The sequence below is a fragment of the Sturnira hondurensis genome, unplaced genomic scaffold, assembly GCF_014824575.4.
Source record: "Sturnira hondurensis isolate 20B ecotype Veracruz unplaced genomic scaffold, ASM1482457v3 Scaffold0006413, whole genome shotgun sequence".
NCBI classification, from domain to species: domain Eukaryota; kingdom Metazoa; phylum Chordata; class Mammalia; order Chiroptera; family Phyllostomidae; genus Sturnira; species Sturnira hondurensis.
This window is the reverse complement of record NW_028079044.1, coordinates 17,845,207-17,872,040: the sequence shown is the minus strand read 5'-3', so window position 1 is coordinate 17,872,040 and position 26,834 is coordinate 17,845,207. Positions and strand designations below refer to the sequence as shown.

Here is a 26,834-nt window from a genome sequence, read left to right as displayed (position 1 = left end):
ATTAAATAAAGAGATGGAGAATTTTACCAGAAAACTTGATGCTATAAAAAAATTAAATGCACATTCTAGAATTTAAAAAAAATACATATCTGAAATTCGAACTCCTAAGTTTCTCTTTTATTTCTACCAAGGCATTCATTATATGTCTGTACTAATTACCCAAGAAATATTACACAAGAAATATAAGTAGATACTAGGGACCATTTTCAGAATAACTAAAATGCAAAAGGAAATAAAAAATAATGCAAGAGGTCTCTAAATCTTGTTAAGGGATGATTATAATAGTGTGAGCTTCTGTTCGCTGGAGAACTTCTAGAAACAAACTAACATCCTTCACCAAACTGAATTTCTAAGAGAACCTTTTTCCATATGATGGACAAAGTAAAAGTGATGGTCACTCACAGGAAGGTGTGTGAACACAGCAAAGGTGCTGCGCAGAAAGGCAATGAGGTCCACTAGGTAGTCACTAGCCCTGTTGCCCAAATCTCCTGTCATCCAGTCATAGTCGGCCAGCTGTAGAAACTGATCGATCTTCTGATTTAAATTGGTATAAATCTCTTCTTCAGCTGCATGTCTGGCATCCTAAGAAATACAAAATTTTAAAAATCATTGAGACTTCTAATATAATCATAGTGAAATTTCTGCTTGGAAACATCTCACACACAGCCACTAAGTAACATAACTGGACTATTAAGTAATATCACAGTTTCCATGAATTTTTCTCTTTTCAAAAGCACAATGGAATATTTTAGATATTGTGTCTTCAAGACAAGCTATTATTTTGCTTCACCAAATAGTGAAACTGGCACTCTCCTCAGCTATCTGCATCCTTTTATACTTTCTTGTCTCTGCTCAAAACTATACTCACTCTCAGAATTCTAGTCCCTTTCATCTCTTCTAGGACTCCAAGAAACTCCCTGCCTATAATACTACTCTCTCTATAGCCCTGAGTGTCGTCACTTCGTTTATTATTAGTATCCTGAAGTTCTGACTGAATGCTACATATTCCCACAAGTTACTCCTCTGCCTCTCTAGTTTCTTTGTCATCAACCTTCTTCAAAAGTTGGTATACTCCGATGTTTCCTAAATTGTGTTCTACATAACATAAGTCCTGAAAATTGCTAAAACAACAGCAAAAGACTTCCTAGGCCAAATAACTTTGAGAAAGCCTGTTTGAAGAGACTCTCGATGTACACTGGCATATAAAAGACTCTAAGAAATGTTGTGGGGCTAAGGACCCAATAAAACTATTTTCAAGACACAAGGGTCTACAGTGCACCCGGGCAATAACAGTGCTATCACCACAGAGTGGTCCAGGAGAGCCCAGGACCTCCACGCCACCACATCCGGTACTCATTTCTGTCTGATCTTACTTGATCTCTGCTAAACACTCTCTGCTAGAACTGTGTTCTTCTTTGGCTTTCACGACATGGTCTTCTCCTGATTTTACTTTTACCTTTCTAGCCTCTAATCCTCTCACTTTTGCTGGGTGATTGGATCAACCCTTATGGCTCCCACTCTCTGTGTCCAAACCCACTGATATTCAAAACCCACATACCGGATTGCTTCCTGGGTGTTATGATCCACAGAAACTTTGGACACAGTAAGTCCAGAATAAGACTGATCATAATTCTCACTCTTTACCTGTTCAGTTCAGTCCAAGGCAGAGATCTAAGCAACATATTGGATTCTGTTCATTCCTCAGTCAGTCACTATGTCCTAAATTTCTCTCTAATTCCTACGCTCCTCTCCATTTTCACCTTCCTAGTGGCCACAAATTTTGCAATGTATTTACATACCACAATACAGGCATTTACTATATTTATTTATATGAACAATGTTTCCACGAACACTTCTGTGCTTAGACCTTTACATACATATATGATAATCTATAAGCATGATTATCGACCTGTGTGATAACCGACTGTCCTGGAATTTCCATTTTACTAAATGTTTTCTTTCCATTAAAAAATAATACATTTTAGAAACTTAGGCTTAAAGAAATATTGAGTAGAAAGTTACAGAGCACTCATATTTACTGCCCTCCCACCCTCCTTCTACTGTTTCCCCTATTAAAACATGTGGTACTGTGTTTTAATCAATTAGTTTTTATAAATTGATGAATCAATATTGATAATTTATTAGTAACTAAAGTCCACAGCGTGAACTAGGGTTTATTCTGTATTGAACAGTTCTACAGATACTAAAAAATGCAAAGTGTCATGTATTCACCACACAGTATCATACAGAAGAGTTTCCTTGCCCTAAAAACCCACTCAGCTCTATTTATCCACCCCCCTCCCCCATTCCCTGAATCCTGGCAATGACTGATCTTTCTACTCTCTCTATAACTTTGCTTTTACCACAGTGTCATATGCTTGGAATCATGGAGTACATTGTATGACTGAATAGAATATTGAATACAAGTATCTTTTCAGATTGGCTTCTTTTATTTAGCAAAGTGCATTTAAGCTTCTTCCATGTCTTTTCATGGCTTGATAGTTCATTCCTTTCCACAACAATAATATTCCACGGTCCAAATGTATCACAGTATGTTGAATGTATCCATTCATCTATCAACACACATCATGGTAGCTTCCAAGTTTTGGGCAATTATGAATAAAACTTCTCTAGGCATTCATGTGTAAGTTGTTGTGTGGCTTAAGTTTTCATCTCACTTATACTAAGGAGCCTGACTGGTGCACTGCATGACAAGACTCGCTATGTTTAACCTTGTAAGAAACTGACAAACTGACTTCCAAAATGCCATTAACATTTTGCATTAGCACCACCAATGAATAAGAACTGTTATTGCTCTAGCACTTGATATTGTTGGTCATTGTAGTTGTATAGTGGTGTCTCATTGTTGTTTCAACGTAATATTCCCTCTCCATTCTTTTTTTTTTAAGATTTTATTTATTTTTAGAGAGAGGGAAAGGGAAGGAGAAAGAGAGGGAGAGAAACACCAATGTGTAGTTGCCTCTTGCATGACCCCCTATTGGGGACCTGGCCTGCAAGCCAGGCATGTGCCCTGACTGGGAATCGAACCAGTGACCCTTTGCTTCACCGCAGTCCAGCACTCAATCCACTGAGCCAAACCAGCCAGGACCCTCTCCATTCTTTGGTGAAATGTGTGTTCAGATCTTTTGCCCATTTTTAAACTGGGTTATTTGTTTACTTGTTGTTGAATTTGAGCAGTTCTCTGTATATTTTGGATATAAGTACTTCATTAGATATGCATTTTACAAATATTTTCTCCCAGTCTGTGACTTGTCTTCTCACTCTCTTAACAGTGCCTTTCCCAGGGGCAAAAGTTTTCATTTTAATTAAATCCAACTTAGTATTATCTTTGATGGATCATGTTTTTGGAGTCTTAGCTAAAAAAGTCATAGCCAACTAGAAGGTCACCAAGATTTTCCCTTAGGTTTTTTCTAGGCAGTTTATAGTTTTGTGTTTACTGTATATATAAGTCTGTGATCCATTTTTAATTAATTTTTGTAAAAAGTGAAAGATCTGTGTCTAGATTCATTTTTTCTTCTTTGCATGTACACGGATGTTCCAAAACCATGTATTAAAAAGACTCCTTTCTCCACTATATTGATTTTATTCATTCTCAACAATCAGTTTACTCTCTTTGTGTGGCTTCATTCCTCGGTTCCTGATTATACTTCTTTGATCTATTTATCTACTCTCTGGCCAATACCACAGACTCCTGATGACTGTAACTTCATAGAAGCCTTGAAGTCAGCTCATGTCAGTCCTCCAGCGTTTTTTTCCCCCCTTCAATATTGTGTTGGCTTTTCTCGATGTTTTCCGTCTCCGTATAAACTTCAGGCTCAATTTTTCAATATACACACATTGATTTGCTGGGATTTAGACTGTGGTTGTGTTAAATCTATAGACCAAGTCAGGAAGAACTGATACCTTGATAAAATTTTGAGTGCTCCTACCCATAATTTATTTAGATTGTTCTTCTTTCACTTCATCAGAACTTTATAGGTCTTATCACATAGGCCTAGTTTATTTTGTTATAGTTGGGCCCATTTCTCTCTTTTTTTGCTAATGCAAATGATATTGTGTTTTCAATGGAAAATTCCAGTTGTTCATTACTAGTTTAATAAGATGGCAAATGGCTTTTGTATTTTAACCTTGTGTCCACAACCTTCCTATATCCACTTATCAGTTCTGGTATGTTATTTTGTTTTTCTTTGTTGTTATTTTTAATTCTTTCATATTTTTAATGCAGATAATCATGTCATCTGCAAACAAAGCCAGTTTTATTTCCACCTTCTCGATCTGTAAGTCTTTTATTTCCTGTCTTATTGGACGTTGAACAAAACTGGCAGAGAGGATCCCTTCCTTTTTCCCGACTTTGGCAGGAAAGCTTCTGGTTTCTCACCATCAAGTATGAAGTCAGCTGTACAACTTCTGAGGATGTTCTTTACCACATGTAGAAAATTCCCCCTATTTTTATTTGCTGAAAGGTTCTATCATGAATAGGTGTTGGATATTGTCAAATGCTTTTTCTGCATGTGCTGAAATGACTGTGTGGTATTTTCTTCTTTAGCGGTTGATGTAATGGATTACATTAATTTCTGAATGTTGAATGAGGCTTGAAGGCCTGAAACAAATTCCACTTGGTTGTAGTGTACAGCTGACCCTTGAACTGTTCGGATCCACTTATATACGAATTTTTTTCAATAAATACTAGAAATATATTTTCTTTTTTCTTATAATTGTAATAAGATTTTCTTTTCTCTAGCTTACTTCATTGTAAGAATACAGTTTATAATACATTTAACATATAAAATGTGTTAATTGACTGAATATTTCACCAGTAAGATTTGTGATCAATAATAGGCTATTAGTTAAGATTTTGGTGAGTTAAAAGTTATAACACAGATTCTTAACTATCCAGGGGGGTGGCACCTATAACCCTTATAATTGTTCAAGGGCCAACTGTATATTCTTCTTATTACATGTTTGGATTCGTTAATATTTTGTTGAATATTTTTACATCTATGTTCCTAAGAAAACTGGTTTACAGATATCCTTTCTTGAAATGTTGGTATGTTATTAGGGTAATCCTGGCCTCACATAATGAGTTGGAAAGTTTCCCTCTTCTCCTTTCTGGAAAACACTGCATAGAAGCAGTGTAATTTCTTCCTTAAATATTTGGTAGAATTTTTTCAGCTGATTAAGGTATCATTGAAAAAACTGTATGGTATTGGAATGGAATGATTTGATATAGGTATACTTTGTAACAGGGTTTCCCACATCAAGTTAATTGAAACACCTATCACCCCACATATATTCGCTATCAAACTATAGGCATTGAATTGTTCACAATATTCCTTTATTATTCTTTTAATGTCCATGGAATCAGTAGAGATTGCTCCTCCTTCATTTATAATATTAGTAATTGTGTCTTCTCACTCTCATTCTTAGATTGGGCCAAGGTTTAATTTTATTGATCTTCTAAGGATCAATGTTTGGTTTCACCAATTTTCTCTTTTGATTTTCTGTTTTCACCAATTTTGCTCTAAATTTTATTTCTTTTTAATGACTACTATGGATTTTATTTGCTCCATTTTCTACTTTCCTAAGGTAGAAGCTTAGATTACTGTTATAAGAAACTTATTATTTCAAATATATGTAATTAATGCTATACATTTCCCTCTAAGCACTGCTCTCCCTAAGCCACACATTTTGGAAAGTTGTGTTTTATTTTTATTCAATTCAAAATACTTTTAAATTTCTCTTGAGACTTTTTCTTTTACCCATGTGTTATCTTGAAGTATGTTGGTTATCTCCAAATATTTTGGGAATGTCCTGCTATCTTCTATTAATTATTTCTATGGTGTAATTCTATGTGGTCTGAGAGCAAGTTTTGTATGATTTCTACTATTTTAAAATTTGCTAAAATGTGTATTATTACCCAGAATATGATCTGTAGTGGTGAATGTTCTTAGGATCTTGAAAAGAGTGTGCATTTGCTGTTGCTGGATAAAGCATTCTATAAATGTCAGTTTGATCCAGTTGATGATGGTACCATTCAGTGCCACTACATCCTGCCTGAGTTTCTGCCTCCTGGATCTGTCAATCACTGACAGAGAGGCTTACTAAGAGATGCTAGCAGGAAGAGATGGTGACTTATAACTGCCTGTCTAGTATCTTTTTAAATATTCATATATTTTTTCTTGTTTGATTTATTTGTGAATAAGTTTAGACAATGTTCATTCATGCTTCCTTTTCTTTATTTTATTCCTACTTTCTATGTACTTCTATGGCTTTTGTTTGATATTTTATTATTTATGATTTTCATGTCAATATTTACCTTGTACAGATAATTTTTTATGGCTACTGGTTTTGGAATTATTGAACTAAGTTTGTTTAGTTCAAAAATCTTGGTCTCTATTCTTTCTCTTATAACCCCATGCTCAATCCAGCAATAAAACTTGCCATCTCTTCTTTAAAAATATTTCTTAACACTTCCACCCCTACCACTGTAATTCAGGTGACCATTATCTCTTAGCGAGACTGCTTTAATAACTTCCAAATTGGACTCTCTTCTTCCATGCTTACTGACCTATAATGCATTCTTTTTCCACAGAGTAACCAGTGTTATCCATTAACATAAATCAGTTTATCACTGTTGCTCCCATCTTCTAATGACTTCAAATTTCATTTCAGAATAAAATCCAAAGTATTTACTGTGACCTACAAGGCCAGAAATGATCTGACTCCTATCTCATCTCTTACCACCCCTACCACCTTGATAGACACATCACTGCCAGACTTGATCCCCTTGCTATTCCTTGAACACAGCAATACCTACTTTTGTACTCTTCCCTCCAACCAAAATGTTTATCTATCAGAAATTCAAATGATTCCGTTCTCATTTCATTCGGAGCATTTATTTTTATTCCTAGTTCTTACCACTCCCTGGCATTATAAATTAGACTTTTTGTTTGTATGTTTATCAACTATCATCCCCATTTATCACCTAGAATATTTGCTCTGTAAGGTCAGGAGACCTGTGTATTTAGTTCACACCTATAAATTGCATGGTATGTAGTAGATGCTTTATAGATACATGTAGAATCAGTGAGGGATGTAATGTATATATTGTATTATTCTGGTACTTTTCACATGGTTCTTTATAGAACTTATATTCTCTGTCTTTCATGTAGATTATAAACTCTAAGTCTATTTTTTTTCTCTAAGAATCTACCAGACCGTTGCATAGTAAATACAAAGACAATATGTGTGATGGAGCAAGTTAATAAATACCTTCATTCTAATGTGTAAGAGAGTGAAGAAATTCTTATGAGCAAGCAAAGCAAAGAATGCCAGCTTCATTATGACACACAGGGCAACAAGGGGGCCACTACAAGAACACACCTTGGAGACCTTCTGATTCTTTTTGCCCCTTTTCAGCATAAAGATTTCCATCTGCAAGGGAAAGTTTCCTGGAAACAGTAGCTTAGGAAAATACACAACATGTAGCTGTTATAATTGCCAGGTTTACACTGGGTTCTGGGCTAGCTGTTCTGAAACAATCCTGGTCAAAATAAACTTTCAATGTGTTTTATGCAACCAGTGTTTCCAATAAGCACTGTTGACATGACCATTAGCGGTCTCCAGAACTTCTCCTTTACTAAGTGTTTAACTGGCTGCTCAACCTCTATGGCTTCCCGTCTGCCTTTAATTTTCCCTTAGCAATTTTAATGCTAAAGCAACAACAAAAACACACATCCTCTGGGAGGATATCTGACCATAATTTGAAAAGCCCTTGAAATAAGAAAATTAAGGTAAGTGAGTGAAAGGCCAGCAGAACATATTACGTGTTCCCCATATGACACACAACTATAAATTATCCCCACTTTCTAATGCTCCAGCTCCTCATTCTCTGCTGAACACCTGACTACAGTCCCTCCCACATTTTCATTCCTAGAGAAATTTTGGCTTCCATAGTAAATCAAGATGAAATATTTTTGATACAATTATTACCTGTGCTTCATAATAATGTTAATATTTAAGAATAATTATAATTCTGATTAAAACGCCTAAGGTCATCCTAAAGTTCTTAAAGCTCTTGTCATATTTTCATACTCATTCTTGAGGCCTTTTTATTAAATAAGTCAATATTACTTATCCTGTAAACATTAATAAAATAAAACTATTAAAAGTTTGAAAGTAATGATACACACATAATATGAATGAATAATAAACTTTGTTTTAAGTAATTCTGTGGATAATTTGAAATGATTCACGGTTACCCTTGAATGTGTAACTTGCCTAGCGGCTGACCTAAAGAATATTTTGTGATTCACAATCTCATTTTTTTGTTTAATTTTTTAGATGTACTGAGGTACTACTGAAAATAAAATTGTAAGTTCTTTAAAATGTACATTGTGGTGATTTGATATATGTACATATTGTGAAAGAATTCCCCCATCTAGTTATTTAATACATTCATCACCTCATATAGTTTCTTTTCAGTGAGAACATCTATTTCCTACTCTCTTAAATTCCAGTTTATACAATACAGTATTATCAACTATCAGACCTTACTCAACTTCTAGCTAAAAGTTGTACCTTATACCAACTTGTATTTCTCTCACCTCCCAGCCCCAGGCAACAACTTTTCTACACTTTTCTATGAGTTTGACTTTTTAAAAAGGATCCCACATGTAAGTGAAAACATGCAGTATTTGACATTCTCTGTCTGGCTTATTTTACTTAGCATAATGCCCTTAAGGTTCATGTCTGCTGTCAGAATGGCACAAGTTCCTCCTTTTTCAAGGCTAAATAACATTCCATTGTATACACACACCACATTTTCTTTATCTGATCACCTGTTTGTGGACACTTAGGTTGTTTTCATATCTTAGCTATTGTAAATAATACTGCAATGAACATGGAAGTAAGCTATCTCTCCAAGATAATGCTTTTGATTACTTTGAATATACAGCCAGAAGTGAGATTGTGGAATCAAATGACAATTCTATTTTTAATTGCATGAGAAATTATCATACTAACTATACCAGTTTACATTCCCAGGAACAATGTGCAAGAGTTTTCTCTACATGCTTGCTAGCATTTGTTATCTCTTTATTTTTGATGCTGGACATCCTAACAGGTGTGAGGTAATATCTCGTTGTGATTCTCATTTTCATTTCCTTGATGATTAGTGATGTTGAATATGTTTTTCATTTACCTGTTGGCCATTGTTTTATTCAATCTTTATCATATTTTTTCCATTACAATTTAGTTCCCTTATACGTCCTCCAACAAACAATCACACTGTTGTTCACGTCCATGAGTCCTTTTTCCTCAATCCTCTACCCTCAATGCTTCCCCCACCCACTACCTGTCATCTGCTCTCCATCAATGAGTCTGTCTCTGCTTTGCTTGTTAGTTCAGTGCATTTATTAGATTCCACATACGAGTGAAATCGCATGGTATTTGTCTTTCTCTGACTGGCTTATTTCATTTACCATAATATTCTCCAGGTCCAGCCATACTGTCAAAAAGGGTAAAATTTTCTTCTTTTTTTTTATGGCTAGTACTATTCCATTGTGTAAATGTTCCATAGATTTTTTTATCCACTCATCCTCTGACAGACACTTGGGCTGCTCCCATATCTTGGTGATTGTAAATAATGCTGTGAAGAACATAGGGGTGCTTATATTCTTTCAAATTAGTGTTTTGAGTTCCTTTGGATATATCCCCAGAAGTGAGATCGCTAGGTCAAAAGGCAGATCCATTGTTTATTTGTTGAGGTATCTCCATACTCCTTTCCACAGTGGCTACACCAGTCTGAATTCCAGCCAACAGTGTACTAGGGTTCCTTCTACTCCATAAACAATAGACATTCTGACAGGTGTGAGTTGATATCTCATTGTGGTTTTAATTTGCATTTTTCTGACGATTAGTGACATTGAACATCTCTTCATGTCTACTGCTCCTCTGTTATATGCTCTTTGGAGAAGTGTCTACTCAGGTCTTTTGTTCACTTTTTATTTATTTATTTTTAATATTTTATTTATTTATATTTTAGAGGGGAAGGGAAGGAGAGAGGGAGAGAAATATCAATGTATGGTTGCCTCTCGTGAGTCCCCTGCTGGGAACTGGCCTGCAACCCAGGCATGTGCCCTGACTGGGAATCGAACCGCGATCATGTGGTTCGCAGGCCCACACTCAATCCACTGAGCTACACCAGTCAGGGCAACTTTTAAATTCAGTTGTTTGTTTGTTTGGTGTTGAGGTTTGTAAGTTCTTCATAAACTTTTAATATTAATCACTTACTAGATATTGGCAAATATGTTCTCCCATTCTTTGAGTTGTCTTTTTACTTTGTTGATGATTTCCTTTGCTGTGCAAAAACTTTTTAGTTTGATGCAGTCCCATTTGCTCATTTTTTTATTTTGTTTCCCTTGCCTGGAGAGATATTTTTGATAAAAAAAAACACTGCTACAAGCAATGTCCGAGATTTTGCTGCTTATGTTTTCTTTCAGGATTCTTATGGATTTGGGTCACCATTTAAGTCTTTGATACATTTTCAATTTATTCTTGTGTGTGATGTAAGAAAATGGTCTAGTTTCATTTTTCTGCACCTATCCGTACACTTTTCCCAACTCCATTTATTGAATAAACTATCGTTAGCCCATTGTATGTGCTTCCTTCCTCTGTTGAATATTCACTGACTATAAAGGTGTAGGTTTATTTCTGGGCTCTCTACTCTGTTCCATTGATCTGTATGTCTGTTTTTATGCCAGTACCATGCTGTTTTGATTACTATGGCCCTACAGTACAGTTTGATATTAGGTAGGGTGATTCCTCCAACTTTGTTTTTCTTCTCAAGACCAAAAAGAAATGATGTTGCTATGTGGGATCATTTGAGTTCTATATAAATTTTTGAAATACTTATTCTAGTTCTGTGAACTACATCATTGGAAACTTGTTATGAATTGTTTTCAGCCTACAGATTGCTTTGGGCAATATGAACATCTTAATGATGTTAATTCTTCCTATCCATGAACACAGTATGTGCTTGCATTTATTTGTATCTTCTTTAACTTCTTTCTTTGGTGTCTTATAGTTTTCTGAATACAGGACTTTTACATCCTTAGTTAGGTTTATTCCTAGGTATTTTATTCTTTTTCTAGCAATTGTGAATGGGATTGTTTTCCTAATTTCTCTTTCTGTTAATTCACTATTGGCATATAACATTGTAACAGATTTCTGGATATTAACTTTGTAACCTGCTACTTTCCTTAATTCATTTCTTATTTCTTCTTTAGAAAAATGTCTATTTAGTAACTCTGCCTATTTTTTAATTGGGTTGTTTGATTTTTTTGCTATTGAGTTGTAGGAGTTGTTTAAATACTTTAAATATTAACCCTTTATCAGATACATAAATTATTTATAAATATTCTCTCCCAATCCATCAGTTGCTTTTTCATGTTGATTTCCTTTACTGTGCAGAAACTTTTTAGCTTAATGAAGTCCCACTACTTTATTTTTGGTTTTGGGGCTTTGCTTTTGCTTTTGGTGTCAAATGCAAAAATTACTGCTAAAGTCAATGTCAATAAGCTTACCACCTAGAGTTTCTTCTCAGAGTTTCATAGTTTCTGTCTTAAACTCAAGTCTCTAATCCATTTTGAGTTGATGTTTGTCTGTGGTATAAGATAGAAGTCTAGTTTCATTCTTTGGCATGTGGCTGTCCCATTTTTCCAACACCATTTATTGAAAAGACTATCTTTCCCCACTGTACAGTCTTGGATGCTTTGTTGTACATTAATTGATCTTATATGCATGGGTTTATTTCTGTTTTCCATTCTGTTCCATTGATTTTTGTGTGTATTTGTATGCAATACCATACTGTTTTGATTACTGTAGCTTTGTAATATAAATTGAAATCAGGAAGCATGATGCCTCCAGCTTTGTTCCTCTTTCTCAAGGTTGCTTTGGCTGTTTAGGATCTTTCTCATTTTTTCTTTTGTACCAGAAAAAGACTAGAACATTCTAATAATTTTTATCTCTCATAAAATGTAATAGGTAAATATGAATCAATTTTGATTTCTTCTCTTAAATCTACTCTCAAAGCAAAATAACAGTAAATAAAGAAAAAGGGTAAAAGGATAAGAAAAGGTAGACACCAGTGGACATAAAATGATTTCAATGCAACAACTTTATATCTAATAAACATCAACTTTTGGATTTCAAAAGAGTGACATAGATTTGTTTCAAAACTAAAATGACCAAATAACACAGTACCAAAAACCCACAGCATACATGTTGGCTTTTATGCCAGAATCAACCATTTTAGTATTTAAGATGTTGCCTTGTTACTTTTTCTGCTTAATATCTATTTAAAGCTCACATGGCAATACAAAGAAGCTCCTTAAGGCTCTCTGAAATTAAGGTATTTATTCTTTAGAAGCATCTACCATCAATCCTGCTCTTACTCTACAAGGGTGTCATTCTTCCCATTTGATTAGCCCTGGGTCAAAACCAATGCTGTGGCCTTGTGAAATAATTATAAACTTGCTAATTTCAATAGCAAGAGACAGAAATTTCTTGCTTAAAAGTAAAGTTAAAAAAATGGACATAGGACATTTTTTAAATTAATATGGATTTCAACTACTCTCTAGATCATACTTAAGGACATCTCAGCTGTGACCAGGGCGACTGAGGAAATAGCTATTTTCATGTAGAAAATATAAAGAAGATTTAGTAGACACAGTTATTGACTTTTTTAAGTATAAACACTCCAAAATTATCATTAGTATTTGTTTTTCATAAGCACCTTTCACAAGAGCATGTTATCATTCACACTGTCATGCAACCTGGATGAAAAAAGCCATGTTAGGCTGAGCACCCCAGACTAGGCATTATCAAAAGCAGTTCTATAGTCCCATAGGGTTTTCTTACCTTAAAAGTTGTGGTGCCATAGAGCTTGGTAGTATGGACTGTCTCTGGAAGCACATTAGTGATATTGGTGATGAATTCTTCCAAGTATTTACAGGATTTCTCCAAGTGTGTTGTATTAATAATAATCTGGACAAGCTGGAAAATAATAAGCACATGTAAGAGTTATTTTACTCCTCACCCCAGGACAAATGGCTTGATATGAATCTTTTGGTAAAAAAAAAGGTATGATGGCAGAAGGCATCTGTATTCTACAAAGGGGATTTTAAAGCATGGGTATTATTACTTCATCTATGAGGCCCTCTCTGACTACCCAAAGTATCCTGCATTTCCCCTACTATATACAAGGTCTCTCTGGGAAAAGTCCAGCCACTGTTAATATGACAAGAATAGTTTGTGTGACATCAATGTAACCTGGCAGCCAAGGAGAGTGGACTGGAATGCACATGTGTGAACAATAATGACTTCATTATACTAGTCATGGGGACAGCAAACACCATAGCACATGTACTACATGGCCATTGCATTCAAAATGACTGAGTGTGTTGAGCAAAGAGTCTGCATCAAATTTTGTGTTAAGCTTGAACATTTCTCTACAGAAACTATCCGGATGATTCAGAAGGCTTTCAGGGACAATGCACTGAGTGCTGCCCAAACAAAGTGCGGCACAAACACTTCTAAGATGGTTGAGAATCTGTTGAAAGTGATCCACATCCTGGAAAGCCTACAATAAGCAGAATGTCTGAGAATGCCGAATGTATCCAGGCTATAAGGAACTTCATGCTGTAGTTGTTAACGACTTGATTCAGACAGACCCCTACCAATGGACCAGATTCCCTCAAAGAGGCCATAACTGGAGGTGAATTGTGGGTCTATGGCTATGATCCAGAAATGAAGGCCCAGTCATCCCAATGCAAATTGTCTGGTTCTCCACACCTGAAAAAGGTGCAGCAAGATCAAGACCATGTTAACTGTGGTTTTTGATCTGGAAGGTGTTGTCCATCACAAGTACGCCTCTCCAGACCAAACAATTAATAAGGAACACTACTACAATGTCCTTTGTCAGTTGAGAGAGAGGCAATACAATGAAAACTGATGCAGCTACGGGCAACTGGTGATTAGCAGCTTTATCAAAACAACACGCCTGCTCACGTATTACTTTTCATGCGGAGTTCTTGGCAAAACATCAAATCATGCATGTGACTCAGCCCCTCCTATAGCCCAGATTTGGCACTCTGTGACTTTTGGCTTTTCCCAAAACTAAAATCACCTTTGAAAGGAAAGAGATTTCAGACCGTCAATGAGATTCAAGAAAATACAACAGAGAAGTTGATGGCGATTCCAAGTTGCAGAGTGTTTTGAACAGTGGAAGAGATGTTAGGAGAACTGTGTGAGGTCCTAAGGTGCCTGCTTTGCAGGGGACTGAAGTGTCATCGTCCTATGTACAGTGTTTCTTGTATCCTGTATCTTCTTCAATAAATGTCTAATTTCCATAGCATGTGGCTGGATACTTTCTGGACACACCTTATAGGAGTTCTTGCCATTCTATTTTAAATGTTTTCTTCTGTTTAAAAAGGACTAGACTAGGGGAAACAAAACTAATAGTGTTTAGTATAATGCCTAGCCTTAAATAACTTCCAAATAAATCAAATAAACTCTCACTAAAAGAACAAGAATAACTGAAATGGAAAGAAAAAGTTTCAAAATTAGGCCTAATGAACAGAGAGGTGTTTTAACGGACTGCAGTAAATTAAGCTACATTAGTCTATGGAAGAAAACACATGGACACTGAAGGCAGAGAAACCATAAAAAATTAACTATTTACAAAGTGTTGATCTTGAGAACATTTCTTAACTTCTCTAAGCCTGTATCTTTATCTGTAAAATGTTAATAATAACTTCTAACTCACAGAGTTATTGTAAAAATTAAATATCTTCAGTTAATACTATTTCTTTTTTCTTACAGAAAAGATCCTTAAAGAAGGCAGTACGTATAAGAACAAAGTCACTTATAAATTACTCTGAGAGGTGAATGTGGAAGAATAACTATTATCATCTATACAGAATTAAAGTTTGTAAAGCACTTCACAACTCATTTTCTTAGATTGTCTTGCTAACAACCGGAAGAAAAAAACTAAGCGGGAATAATTATTACTTCCATTTTTCTATAACAAAAACAAAAGTAAAATTATTTTCTTTAGGTCACATACCTAAATGGAACTAGTACTCAAATCCAGTTTCTACCTCCAATTATGAACTCATGCAAATGACTCTGGACGGAGGCTTTTGGCCTAGTGTAAGTGGCAGCCCTGGCACCCTGCACGGTGAGCACCGTAGGCTGGAGGAGATCCTGGGTCTCCCGTAAACTGGAACCTCCGTGCTTTGATTCTACTCTATGTGAAAACTAAAATACAAAGGAGCAGTACCTACTACTTATTTCACCTATGGAAACTCTTCACATTCCCCAGAGTCTAAAAGAAGCACAAAGAGAAAATGGAATGAAACCTTTGTTTTTTTCTCTCTCTCTTCTACTTCTTTAATGTTTCATTTTTATAAGACTATCTTCCAGTGGTAGGGTTCTGGAAGGAAAGTCCTCTCTACCAGAAAATGGATGAACTTACATTCTTCTTTTAGTCTAGTGAGAGAGTTAGTCAGGGGAGAGTGGGTAGATGACCAAGGGGAAACGGGAACTAAAAAGATGAAGGGAGGTATAACACCTGTTTACAGTCAAATGATATTTCTGTGGAATATTAAACAAAAACATTAATAGGACTATAATCAGAAAGTCCATTCTTTCCTCCTCAACAGCGCTTAGCACACAGTTCTTTCTTAGAATTATATGTCAGCTCACAATGACAATGCTATGGCAATAGACTGAACAAGGGAAAAGGTACCTTCTACTCTCCTAAGGAGCAGCCAGAAGCTCTGAGGAAAACAGCTCTGTTCAACATGATGACGGAGCAAAGACCCTCTAGATGCGAGTCCAACAAAGATGAAGAGTTGGGGACACTGGGACTAGATCTCCGTATTATTCCCGACAACTCATCAGACAAGTTCACATTCATCACTAGGCCCTTTATGCTCATTCTACAGCTTGAATTTGGAGACTTGAGTTTCGGACATAGATACTATCTCCTACAAAATTATGTAAAACGTCAGCCTTTTAGCTTTAGAGTGCTCTAGAAAAAAACATACACCAAAATAAGCAATTTGACATCCTTTCCTTTCAACATGTTTCTCCATCAGAGGAAGACTAAAATCATTTTAAAATGTTGGATTGCCTAAATTAAATCATTCTTCCTCCTGAGTGGGAAAAGGGCTATCGGCAAGGTGGTCTTGATGCAGAAGTCAGAAAAGTAAGAGAGTTAATTTGGAGCACTGAAGAATTTCTATTTTAAAATTTGCATTACTTATTGGGAACACATTCTATCTATCATAAAAATGCTAATAACAAGGAGAAATTGTGTCATGTCATCGAAATAAAAAAACAGTGGCAGTCAAAGAGAAAATTGTCCTGTTTTGCAGGATGTTGGCAGTTAAAATAAAAAGGAGGCGGCTTCACTGGGTACAGTAGTAATTTCCCATGACTTTTTAAAGATCTGTCAACACAAAAGATCACCATGAATTACATCAGTTGGCTGTCAGTCACTTCTGAAATGTTTCATTGCTGAGCACAGAATAGACTATTAAAACACTCTAGGATTACAGTAGATACCATGTCATTTTCAAAGGGAATATTGTCTGTTAATGAGGTCTAAGTGATCTCTTCTCCTGAATGACAGCTAACCAAAATCCTTACAAGGGCATTTACAAATGTGAAGCCAGATGCTTTGGGGGTAATTTTAAAAGTAAGGATGAAATAAAGCAATTTCAGATATCAACCTCCATCAGAGTTTGAGCTCCTTTGATATTTTTAACCCCTACTTCCCACTCTATTACGAAAATAAATCACTGAAGCAAACTAAACTGTCCTTACTATTGTTTCAAGGACATGGAACTAGCAACAGATCGGATATTAACTATGTCTTACATGAAGTAAAGTTCTATGAGAATTATCAAAAAAAAGAGAAAACACTATAGAGCAAATAATCACCTCTCACAACTAAACGACCAAAGTCACTTTGGCTAAAAACCATTAAGGAGCAGAACTTTTTTCTGTCTCTCCCAGTACCTCAGAGAATCGAATGAGCAAGGGCACGGAGTTGACCGAGGGAGTCACTTTTCCAGCCCCAGTGAAACACCCCAGCGGAGCCGGAGAAATGATGATGGAGAGATGTTCAGATTCTTGACAAACTCCAGGAAAGAAAATGTCTTCATCATCTTCAACAGTTCAAAACTAAGCCCTAGATTCTAAGAACAAATTTCCATCCTCAACTATAAACTACTTCTGGGGTATTTATATCTTACTCATCAGAACTGATAGTATGAATAATTGACAGAAAACTGTACTTGAAAAGTAATTAAATAAAAAAATTGAAAAAAAAAAAGAACTGATAGTATGTCACTTCCCAAAGCAGAGAATTTAATTTAGTACACTGAATCTCTCCAAATGGACTAACCCAAAGGCAGTAAATAAGAAGTCACACTCCTCTCCACAATGCTTCTCCACTGTTACGTGTGCAAGAAGACAAAGAACTAAATCGCTGCCATGGCTCTCACTCACAAAAGCAAGATCCCTAAGACTTCATGAAATTTTTACCTCCATATCATCCCTGCAAGGTACAAAAAGGAGTGTTAACTGCTGATTTTATGCCGTCTCCAAGCAAAACATCCAAAGTACTAAAATACTTGAAACTACTGGTTCCCAACTCAAAGGTTAGTACAATGCTTCTGTCTGGCAAAATTTAAGTATAAAATGCTTTAACATAATACTGGCTGGATGTCACTGCCATTTAACGACAGGGGACGGGGACACCTGGTGTGTGGGTGACGAATAACACCGGCTGGAGCCCTGTGGTCATCAACCTAAAGTATACTTAAAAACACAGGGTGAATGCAAAGCACTGGTCACTTATTCAGGTTTCCCGGGACACTATTATAATCATAAAAATATAAATATTCATAGTTCACTGATAGGAAGTATGAATTTCACTAATTTAACCTAGAGAACCTACCTATGTACCTACTTTCTTTTTTTTTCTTCTCTTTCATGAATTAAAAACAATGTGCCACAAGGATTTGGGACACAGCTGTGCAAATTCATACACAAAAGAGATGAAGTCCCTGACCTCACAGACACTGCAGTAAACACATACACATGTAAACACACCGTGTGATGCCAGGCGGATACAAGCTCTGGGAACGGCAGTGGGACAAGGAGCTACACGGCGATGGCAGAGCTAAGATCCTCTGAGGCGGGTGGTCGAGGAAGGCCTCCCTAAGGAAATGATATTTGAATGGGGACTTAAAGTGAAGGTGAAATATGTCTAGCATTTAAGTAAATAAGTTATTTTAAGTCCAATTTATATCTTAAACCTTTCTATCAATATATTCTTTGCAAATAAGTAGGGTGTCCTTGGACTCATCTTAAAATTTCTTTTAAACTTAACTAATTCTTTGATATTCTAAATTAATAAACTAGTCATTTATTTCCTTTCTCTCTATGATATTGATATATTTAAATTAGTAAGTGAAAGAATAAAGTTCTGAAAAAATATGATTTTCAAACTTATTTCAAAGAAATGTTTCAAAGAAAAAGTATTTCAAAACTTATCTCAAATCTTACTTCCAAATGGACTACTGCTTGCTGACTGTGAGCAAAGTTATTCTCTTTCTTCATCTTAAAATTGAGGTAAATATAATTTCACTCCTATGTGGAATCTAATGAACTGAACAGACAAGGAAAATGGGGACAGACCCACAGGTGGAGACCAGGACGACTGCTGGCTGGGGAGTGGGGTGAGGAGTGCGGGGACTGGACAAAAAGGAAAAAGGACACATGGACACGGACAACAGTGTGCTGATTGCTGGGGGGAGGGGGTTATAAGTGGACTAAAAAATTATGTAAGAAAAATACAATAAAGATTAAAATTTAAAAATTGAGGTAATAACATCAATGAGATACCTAAGTAATAATACATTTCAATTAAATACAAATACTAATATAAAAATATATTATTGAGTACAATATATATCAAATTGCTGAAGTCAATTATTGATATGGGCTTACTCATTATACCTCCAACTAAATATGGCTTAAGAAAATACACAGCCATGCCAGCTAATCCCATCACTGAATGCTACAGAATAATCACATAATCAAGAACAAATTAATTTTCTACTCCATTCATCCAGAGATTCTTTCTCTCTCCTCCAACTCCAACATTATTTTTAAGCTCTAATTTCAACTAAAGACCTTTCTTTTACTGGAAAAACTGAGCATTTGGAGCCTACCACCAAAATATATACTGAACCATCATCTCTGCGGCCACATACTGAGTCTCGTCTGTTAGGAGACATGAACTTTACAGCACCTGAGGCCGATCCCTTTAACTGTGCACAGGTTAAAATCTCTTTCCTACTTACATCACTCCAGAGACTTCCCCCATCCTCCTACATAATCAACTTTTACCTTCTAGTGCACATTCTCATCCAAAATAATATGCTACTACTTCTATTTAAAGAAAATAAAGCTCATTTCCCTTATGGGCTACCACCTTATGTCCTTCCTTACATTTGTAATAAAATTCCCCTATCGAGTTGTCTTATACTTGTTATCTCCTATTCCTCTCTTTCATTCTTCAATTTTTTTTAATTTAAATAAATGCTTCATTTTAAGATAGTTTAATATTTACAAAATAGTTGCAAACAGTTCCAAAATACCCCAAACTCAGTTCTCCCTACTGTTTACACCTTACATTACTAAAGTACATTTGCCATAACTAGGAACCAACATTGGTACATTACTATTAACTGAACAAGACATCTTATTCCCATTTCATTTGGTTTTCCCTAACATTCTTTACCTTTGTCAAGATTCCATCTAAGATCTCACATTACATTTAGTTGAAATGTCTCCTTACCTCCTCTGCTATGTGACAGTTTCTCAGACTTTCTTTGTGTTTGATGAGGCTGACAGTTTTGACGACTATCAGTCAGGTATTTCGTAGAATGTACTTACATTTGGGTTTGTTTAATGTTTTCCTCATGGTTAGACTGAAGTTATGGGTTTTAGAAGGAAGACCACAGAGATGAAGTGCCTTCTCATCACATGGCATCAAAGAAAGGTACTTGCTAGCAACACAACTTAACACTGATGATAATAACCTTGATCACCTGAACAAAGACAAGGTGTGAATCTAGGCAGCTGTTACTAGTGCCAGACCTGGGGCCACCTAGCAAGAGGTGGGGAGTAGGGATGGGGCTTACAGAGGCTGCCTGTTGCTTGTTTGATAGGATTTAGGAAGTTGCAAAGCATGAGCCAAGATCAGTCATTCACATGGAAAAACCCCATGTTAACACTTAGTGGGCTGGTAAGTTTGGTTGGATGGAGTCTCAGGGGATATCCAGGTTGGGGCAAACAGTGTTATCCAGTTTGGTGGAGTCTCAGATATGGCACCCACCTGCCAGTTCTGTGGTGCTTTGACGGGAGGGCTCAGAAAAAGTACAACAGCCTCTGCCTACCTTCCTGTCTGGGAGAAAGCCACCCCCAGGTCCCACCTTAATGCCAAACACTTCCGTTTCTCTCTGCATGCCACTGGTGTCTTTCAAGCTGCTATCCCATCCTAGAGCTCAGACAGAGTGAGTCTGCGTAAGTCCATATGTGGGTTCTTTAAGGGAACCTGCTTGGGACTCTAGAAGTTTTTCCACCCACTTAATCCCTGTGGGTTTTTGCAGACAAAATTTATGAGGACTTATCTTCCTGGTACTGGCACTCTGAGTTCAGGGGCCTGGTGTAAGGCTGGGACTCCTTATTCCTGAGATATCCCTCCTGATTTTTCAGCCATCACACATGAATGTGGGACCAAGCCTGGTCCACGTCTCCTCCCCTCCTAGCAGTCTGGATGGATGTGGTTTCTTTAATTCCACACTTTTCAGACTTTCATTCAATGCAATTTCTAATGATTCTGAGTAATGGTTGTTCAATATTTTAGTTGTAATTTTGATGTGGTTTTGTGAGGAGGCAAGCCATGTTAACCTATGCTGCCATCATGACTAAGTCTCCCTACAGTTCATTCACAATGCCATAGCCTTTTGAAATATGTCATATCATGTCACTAATCAAAACGCTGCCATGGTTCCAATTCCCTCAAAATAAAAGCCAAACACTGTACAATAGCCTACCACGAAGCCCTGGTACCTCACTAATCTAATCTCCTTTTTTCCCCCTTGCTCGCTCCATTCCAGCTACCCGACTGTATTATTCCCTTAACTTGTTAATAACTTAACTACCTTCAAACCTTTCCTCCATTTCTAACCTCTGCCAAGAATGTTCTTTCCTGTCAATTACAACTGGTTGTCAAGATGTTGCTCTTTTTAATAAAACCACCCTTGAACCTCTACCAGACACCTGATTTCCTCAACCTAGGTTCTTTCTCTTCCTACATAGCATTCACCATCTTTTAACACACTAGATGATTTATTTTTTATTTTATCATTTATGTTTTTTATGCCATTGGAATATAAGCAAGGATCCCTTTTATTGTTGTTCTTGTTGTTGTTCACTTATTTATCCTTAGGGTTTAGATCAATGCCTTTCACATAATAAGAACTCAATAAATATTGTAAAGTTAATGAACAAATTACTCATCTTAACAGGGCATCTTGTTCTATTATGATTTCTCTTAATTGAAAAATTAATCTCTGTACCAGCCTTGACAATCATTACTGTGCCCTGACAGGGATTGAACCTGCAACCTTGGCATATCGGGGCAACACTCTATCTTAGTAACTGGCAATATGCACTGAGTATTTACTATGACCAGGCACTGTTCTAAGCACTTTATATGTTAATTCTGACAACGATCCTATAAAATATATGCTATCATTGTCCCCATTTTTTTTACATACAACCAAGTAATATGCCAAAGAACATATCTGTTAAGGTTACAACTAGAACTGGAACCCAGGCAGACTGCTTTAGGACATACACTCTCAAACACTGCTCAACTTCCCTTCTTCCCCACAACCTGGAAAAAATAGCCCGAGGAAAATAGCAGCACCTGCTGAATGAACTAGAGACAGTCACTTGAGACCTCAGAAAAGAAGACATTCAAGTTACTGAAAGGTAATGTTGAGTTGACTCAACAAAGGGAAGCAAAGAAGCCATGAAAAAGCAAGACATACAGTATACAGATAAAAGGATAAAGCATAAAAGGTTAGAGTATATGGACAGAAAAAAAGAAGAGATGCTATACCAGGCGGCCTCAAGAAAAGACAGATAGACAGACATCAGCTTATATGAACTTGTAAATCCTAAATGAACTATCTGACAGCATGAAACAGAATTCTGACCTTTGCGTACTTATAAATACTTCTGTTGTTTTAGTGGAAGTCCATTCCGTGCCACAGAACTATCTCTAATGAGGACAATTTCCACATTTTTGTGGACCTCCTATAAAAATCTCTATCATGCTACAATGAAATAATAAGTCAATATGAAAAGCAGTACATGTAGTACAAGTGAGTGAGTTTGGGGAAAAAACCTACACTTAGGTCCCATTTCTATCATTTGGCTAGCTATATGACCTTGGGCCATCTCCTTAAACTTTAATCACATGTCTTCTATAAAAATGGGAATAATAACATGTGCCCAGACTGCTTCAGATGTTACTGTGCTAAATGAGATGGTGTTTGTGACTGGACTTTGAAGACTACAGAACACAAACTGTTCCACAGACGTTGCCTATTGTAATGATGATTCAGGTGTGCACTCCCTTCGGTTAACTGTAAAGGAGGATATAACATCTGCTCCTTCCAAAAGTAAGTCATACAATTATTCAAAGATTTACCGGTTGGTAATAAAAAAAACCACTGGGTGTGCGTCTATACACACACACACCCCCATAACCACCAAAATAAATGCCTGTGGATAGTCCTTCATTCACACGCAAAGATACTGATCATAAAGAAATTCAATGACTTAGAAAGAGCATTTAGCTTTCATTTAAACAGTGCCAAGAATTATGATATACTTCTTCTCTGATAAGCTCCTACTGCTTCTTCCTATCACAATGGAATCAGAACAAAAGAAGTAAGAATTCAGGTCTTTCTCTTAAGGTACCACAATAAATCAACAGCACAGCCACAACTGAACTCAAGAGTCTTTTGAGGCCAAAGCTGGGTCTTTCACACCATGTCCCCCCTATGTTACTTGTTTAAAATGACTTTTTAAGAGACTGCCAAATTGAATGGCATAAAAAGAATTATATCAAGGGTTATAATGCAGAGACAATCCACAAAATAAATAATATACTTCCTGCCCTACTTGGGATTCAGAAAAGGAGAACAGCACAACCAGACAAAAGCAGTACTTTCCAATTTTCATTCCAACTCTGCTTTTCTGTAGCCTTTCCGATTATGAGGTTAGCCTACTATCAGACACACAAAAGAAGTAACTAATTATTTCTGTGCCCAACAATAAAAAGGAAGTTGTGCAAAATCAACAAACTGTTCTAAAAAATGTCAAATGTGACCATCAATGGGAAAAAAAGTTTGTTATAAGTAGAATTCAATCACTGCCATTATAATATTTTTGTATCTTAACCTAGGGAAAAAGAATCATTTCAAAACAGAAGTACATGCTCACCTGGCTTCCAGGTGTCTTTACCTATGGGTCAGTGTCATTAACTCTTCACTGACTTTCACTGTAATCCTTGACAGTATATACCTGACAATGTCAGGCTTTCCTAGAGCAAGTGCCTTTTGAACTACGCCATCTCTACAGGTTAAACAGATGGCCAACAGCCTTTCCCTTTCCCTGTGGAAAAAAAAAATCCCTCCAAGCACTCACTTTTGCCACTATAATTGCCATGAAGTGGCAGGTTGAGGCCCCATGCAATCCTGGGTTCCAAGAGAAAGGAAACTTCACATCTTTGTTAGTTTTAGGACTGCGTGCCAGTGCCAGGAGACTGTGCCCGACAAACGCACAATGTCCCTCCTGTCTTTGTGAGACTGCAGAAGCTTTCACTGAGGGGCGATGACTGCCTTTCCCTCGGGTCTCCTCAGTCCCAAAGCCCCAGACTCCCAGCTGGTAAAGGGTAATTCACCATGCATATACATGAGGTATCTCAAAAACGAAAGCCAGTCCAACATCAATCAAGGTCTACGAGTACCGATATCTGTGGTATCAATGATTTCTACAGGCAAAATACGATCTCACATTTAATGCTGTATCTGATTCATTTGGATAGGAACCTGATGTTGACTATATTCTCCAACAAATAATTTTATTTACATAATCAATGCCAAATAAAACAAATTTAATCCAACCTGTTCAGAAAGGAAAACCAGTTAAGCTAGTGAAAATAATGAGAGAGAAAAAAAGTGCCTTTCAAAAACTAATAATGGATTTCTTCAAGGTGACCAAAGAAAAACACAAGATCGTTATTTTGCCCTTTCACCTTAGGGATCCACCTAGCGGAGCATGATGAACTATACAGACAGTTACAATAAATTCACAAATAAACCACAGAGTCTAGGACATCTGTTGACATGTTGCCTTGGCTGCCTCCATTAAAAGCAGCATTACCTCAGTAAGCCCAATATTCTTCCTTTTAATGACATTCTGCAGAGAGTTGCTCAGAGTCCTGGTTAGCAACAGGTTTGTAGATTTTCGGATCATGTCATCAACTTCCGTCGAGCTGAAAAAAAGTGCATAAGAGTTACTTATGCAGGAAACAGAATTATTTTGCAAGCAAATAAGGTGAGACTTCTACTACTAGTAACAATAACAAAATAATAGTTAATAATAAATAAATAATGGCAGCAGCAAATAACATTTGTGTGCCAGAAATTATTCTAAGTACTTTAATAAATCAAAATTCATTTAACCTTTCACAATAAACATATGAAATAGTTATTATAATCTGTACAGATGAAAAAATGGAGGCACAGGAAAATCAAGTAACTTGCTCAAGGTCACACAGTGAGTACAGAGCAAAAAGAAAAGGTTTTTCACACAGGCAGTCACGCTCAAAAGTGCACAGCCTTTACACACTGTGCTGCATTCTTCCTTAAAGAGTTCCCCAGCATGACTCCTCATCCTAAAACCATTATTTCTTCCACACTTCTAAGTTCCTTCACAGACTAATATTGATAATTTTCCAACCTGGTGTCTCTCTGTAGACTTCCTACATAATTAGCTGGTAATGGTCCCTAAAAAAGGGTACCTCTGTTTCTATGTTATCAATTTCCATCAATTTGATCTGATTCCAAAATAAGTGTTTCAGACCAGTAGTTTAATCCTGCATATGTGTTTTAAAATCCCACTTATATATTTTAAAATCCCACTTACTATCCCAAGAGTAATCATAAAGACATCTTCTATTCAGTAAAGAAACCTAAATATAAAGAAAATTATGTCAAACCTATTTTTATGGGCAGTTTAAAAAGAAAACAGTCTTGGAAACAACAGACTGAATTCAACCTGTACATCCTTCATGAGCCCATGAAAACATCACCCAGGATGGCTTTCTATAAAAGATATCCTTTTGAGACAAACAGTTCTTCAATAATAAGGTTACTATTATAATGATACTTGTTTAAACATATCAAGAACTAACTGTAAACAAAAATGCACAAACAATTCTTTGTCAATAATTTATTGCTTGTAGACAATGGTCACAAATTTTATCCCATTTGTTTCTCTTTCTACAGAAGGAAATCACAGGCTTAGCACAGTTGAATTAAAAGTCTTAAATTCTAAATACAAAGTAGGCAAGCTGCATTGTCATGCTATGTGGAAAAGAAAAATATTAGAAATAAATAAGATTAAAAAATGCAAGGCCATTATCAGTTAGGAAAAAAGATACACAAAAATATTTTTATGGGGTCCATGTAGAGCCATATTCAATTGACCAGTACTTTGCAGCCCACTGCCCCCCTTTCCAAAATCATTATTGAGTTGAAATAGTCCACTCCATACACAAAAGAGTCTGGGCACTGTGTCAGCAGGATACTCAGATAGCAACGGTGCATGAAACAGTCATGGTTCAGCTCCCATGTAGAAGCTCCCTGATTACATCATATCAGTTGTGATATGGGCTACAAACAAACACAGGTTGCTGTAATAATGATTAACACAGTTGCACCGAAAATCTGGTGACTGTGATATTAATCACCCTCATGGCATCCTGTGCTTATTACAGGATGCTTTTAAGAAGCATCTCTATCATGCTTTAAGAAGAACAGAAGTTCTGCTTTTAGATGTGATGTAGAAGATCAAGAAAGTCTAGTACCACCTTCGTAACAACAAGAAAGTTAGGTCTAAGATAAAAGCTACATTTTCCTTAAATGTCAATGAAGTGTAATGTGTAAATGAACTAAACTGCACACGAGAACAAGGCCTTCAAAGGTGAGCAAAGAGTACCAGCCACTTTCATATCTCAGGCCCATACCCCTCTGGGTAGGTAGGTATATATGAGGAAGTAAGAGTCATGGGCTGAGAGGCTTCAGTGGGATGACAAGAAATCAGCTAAGCCTTTAACAGTGTGGGCTAATATTGCAGATTGGAATCTTGGAAGAGCCCCCAAACAAAAATAAACATACTGACCCAACAATTCTTTCCTAAAAAAATTCTGTTACATAAGAAACAGTGGAGGCAGTGCTAGAAATCAGAAATCTTGCAGATTTTGCAAGGGATTTAGGTTCCAGGGCTATACTGAAATTCAATCCAAAGCAGCAAAAACTAAAGCTGAAACCAAGCCTCGCTCAAATACAGTTAAGATCACAGATAAG

General features: G+C 36.4%; 1 protein-coding gene across 5 annotated transcripts in view; it reads right to left on the bottom strand.

Moving 5' to 3' along the window:
* The window catches only part of EXOC6B (exocyst complex component 6B), a 584,426-nt gene that overhangs the window by 238,309 nt on the left and 319,283 nt on the right, over positions 1-26,834 (bottom strand). For all 5 annotated transcript variants that reach the window (XM_037048101.1, XM_037048102.1, XM_037048103.1 and 2 more), the window contains 3 exons: positions 24,628-24,739; positions 12,943-13,077; positions 403-582 (listed from right to left, as the gene is read on the bottom strand). In XM_037048101.1, the coding sequence (XP_036903996.1) occupies positions 403-582; positions 12,943-13,077; positions 24,628-24,739 (427 nt within the window). The remainder of the gene's footprint in view (positions 1-402; positions 583-12,942; positions 13,078-24,627; positions 24,740-26,834) is intronic.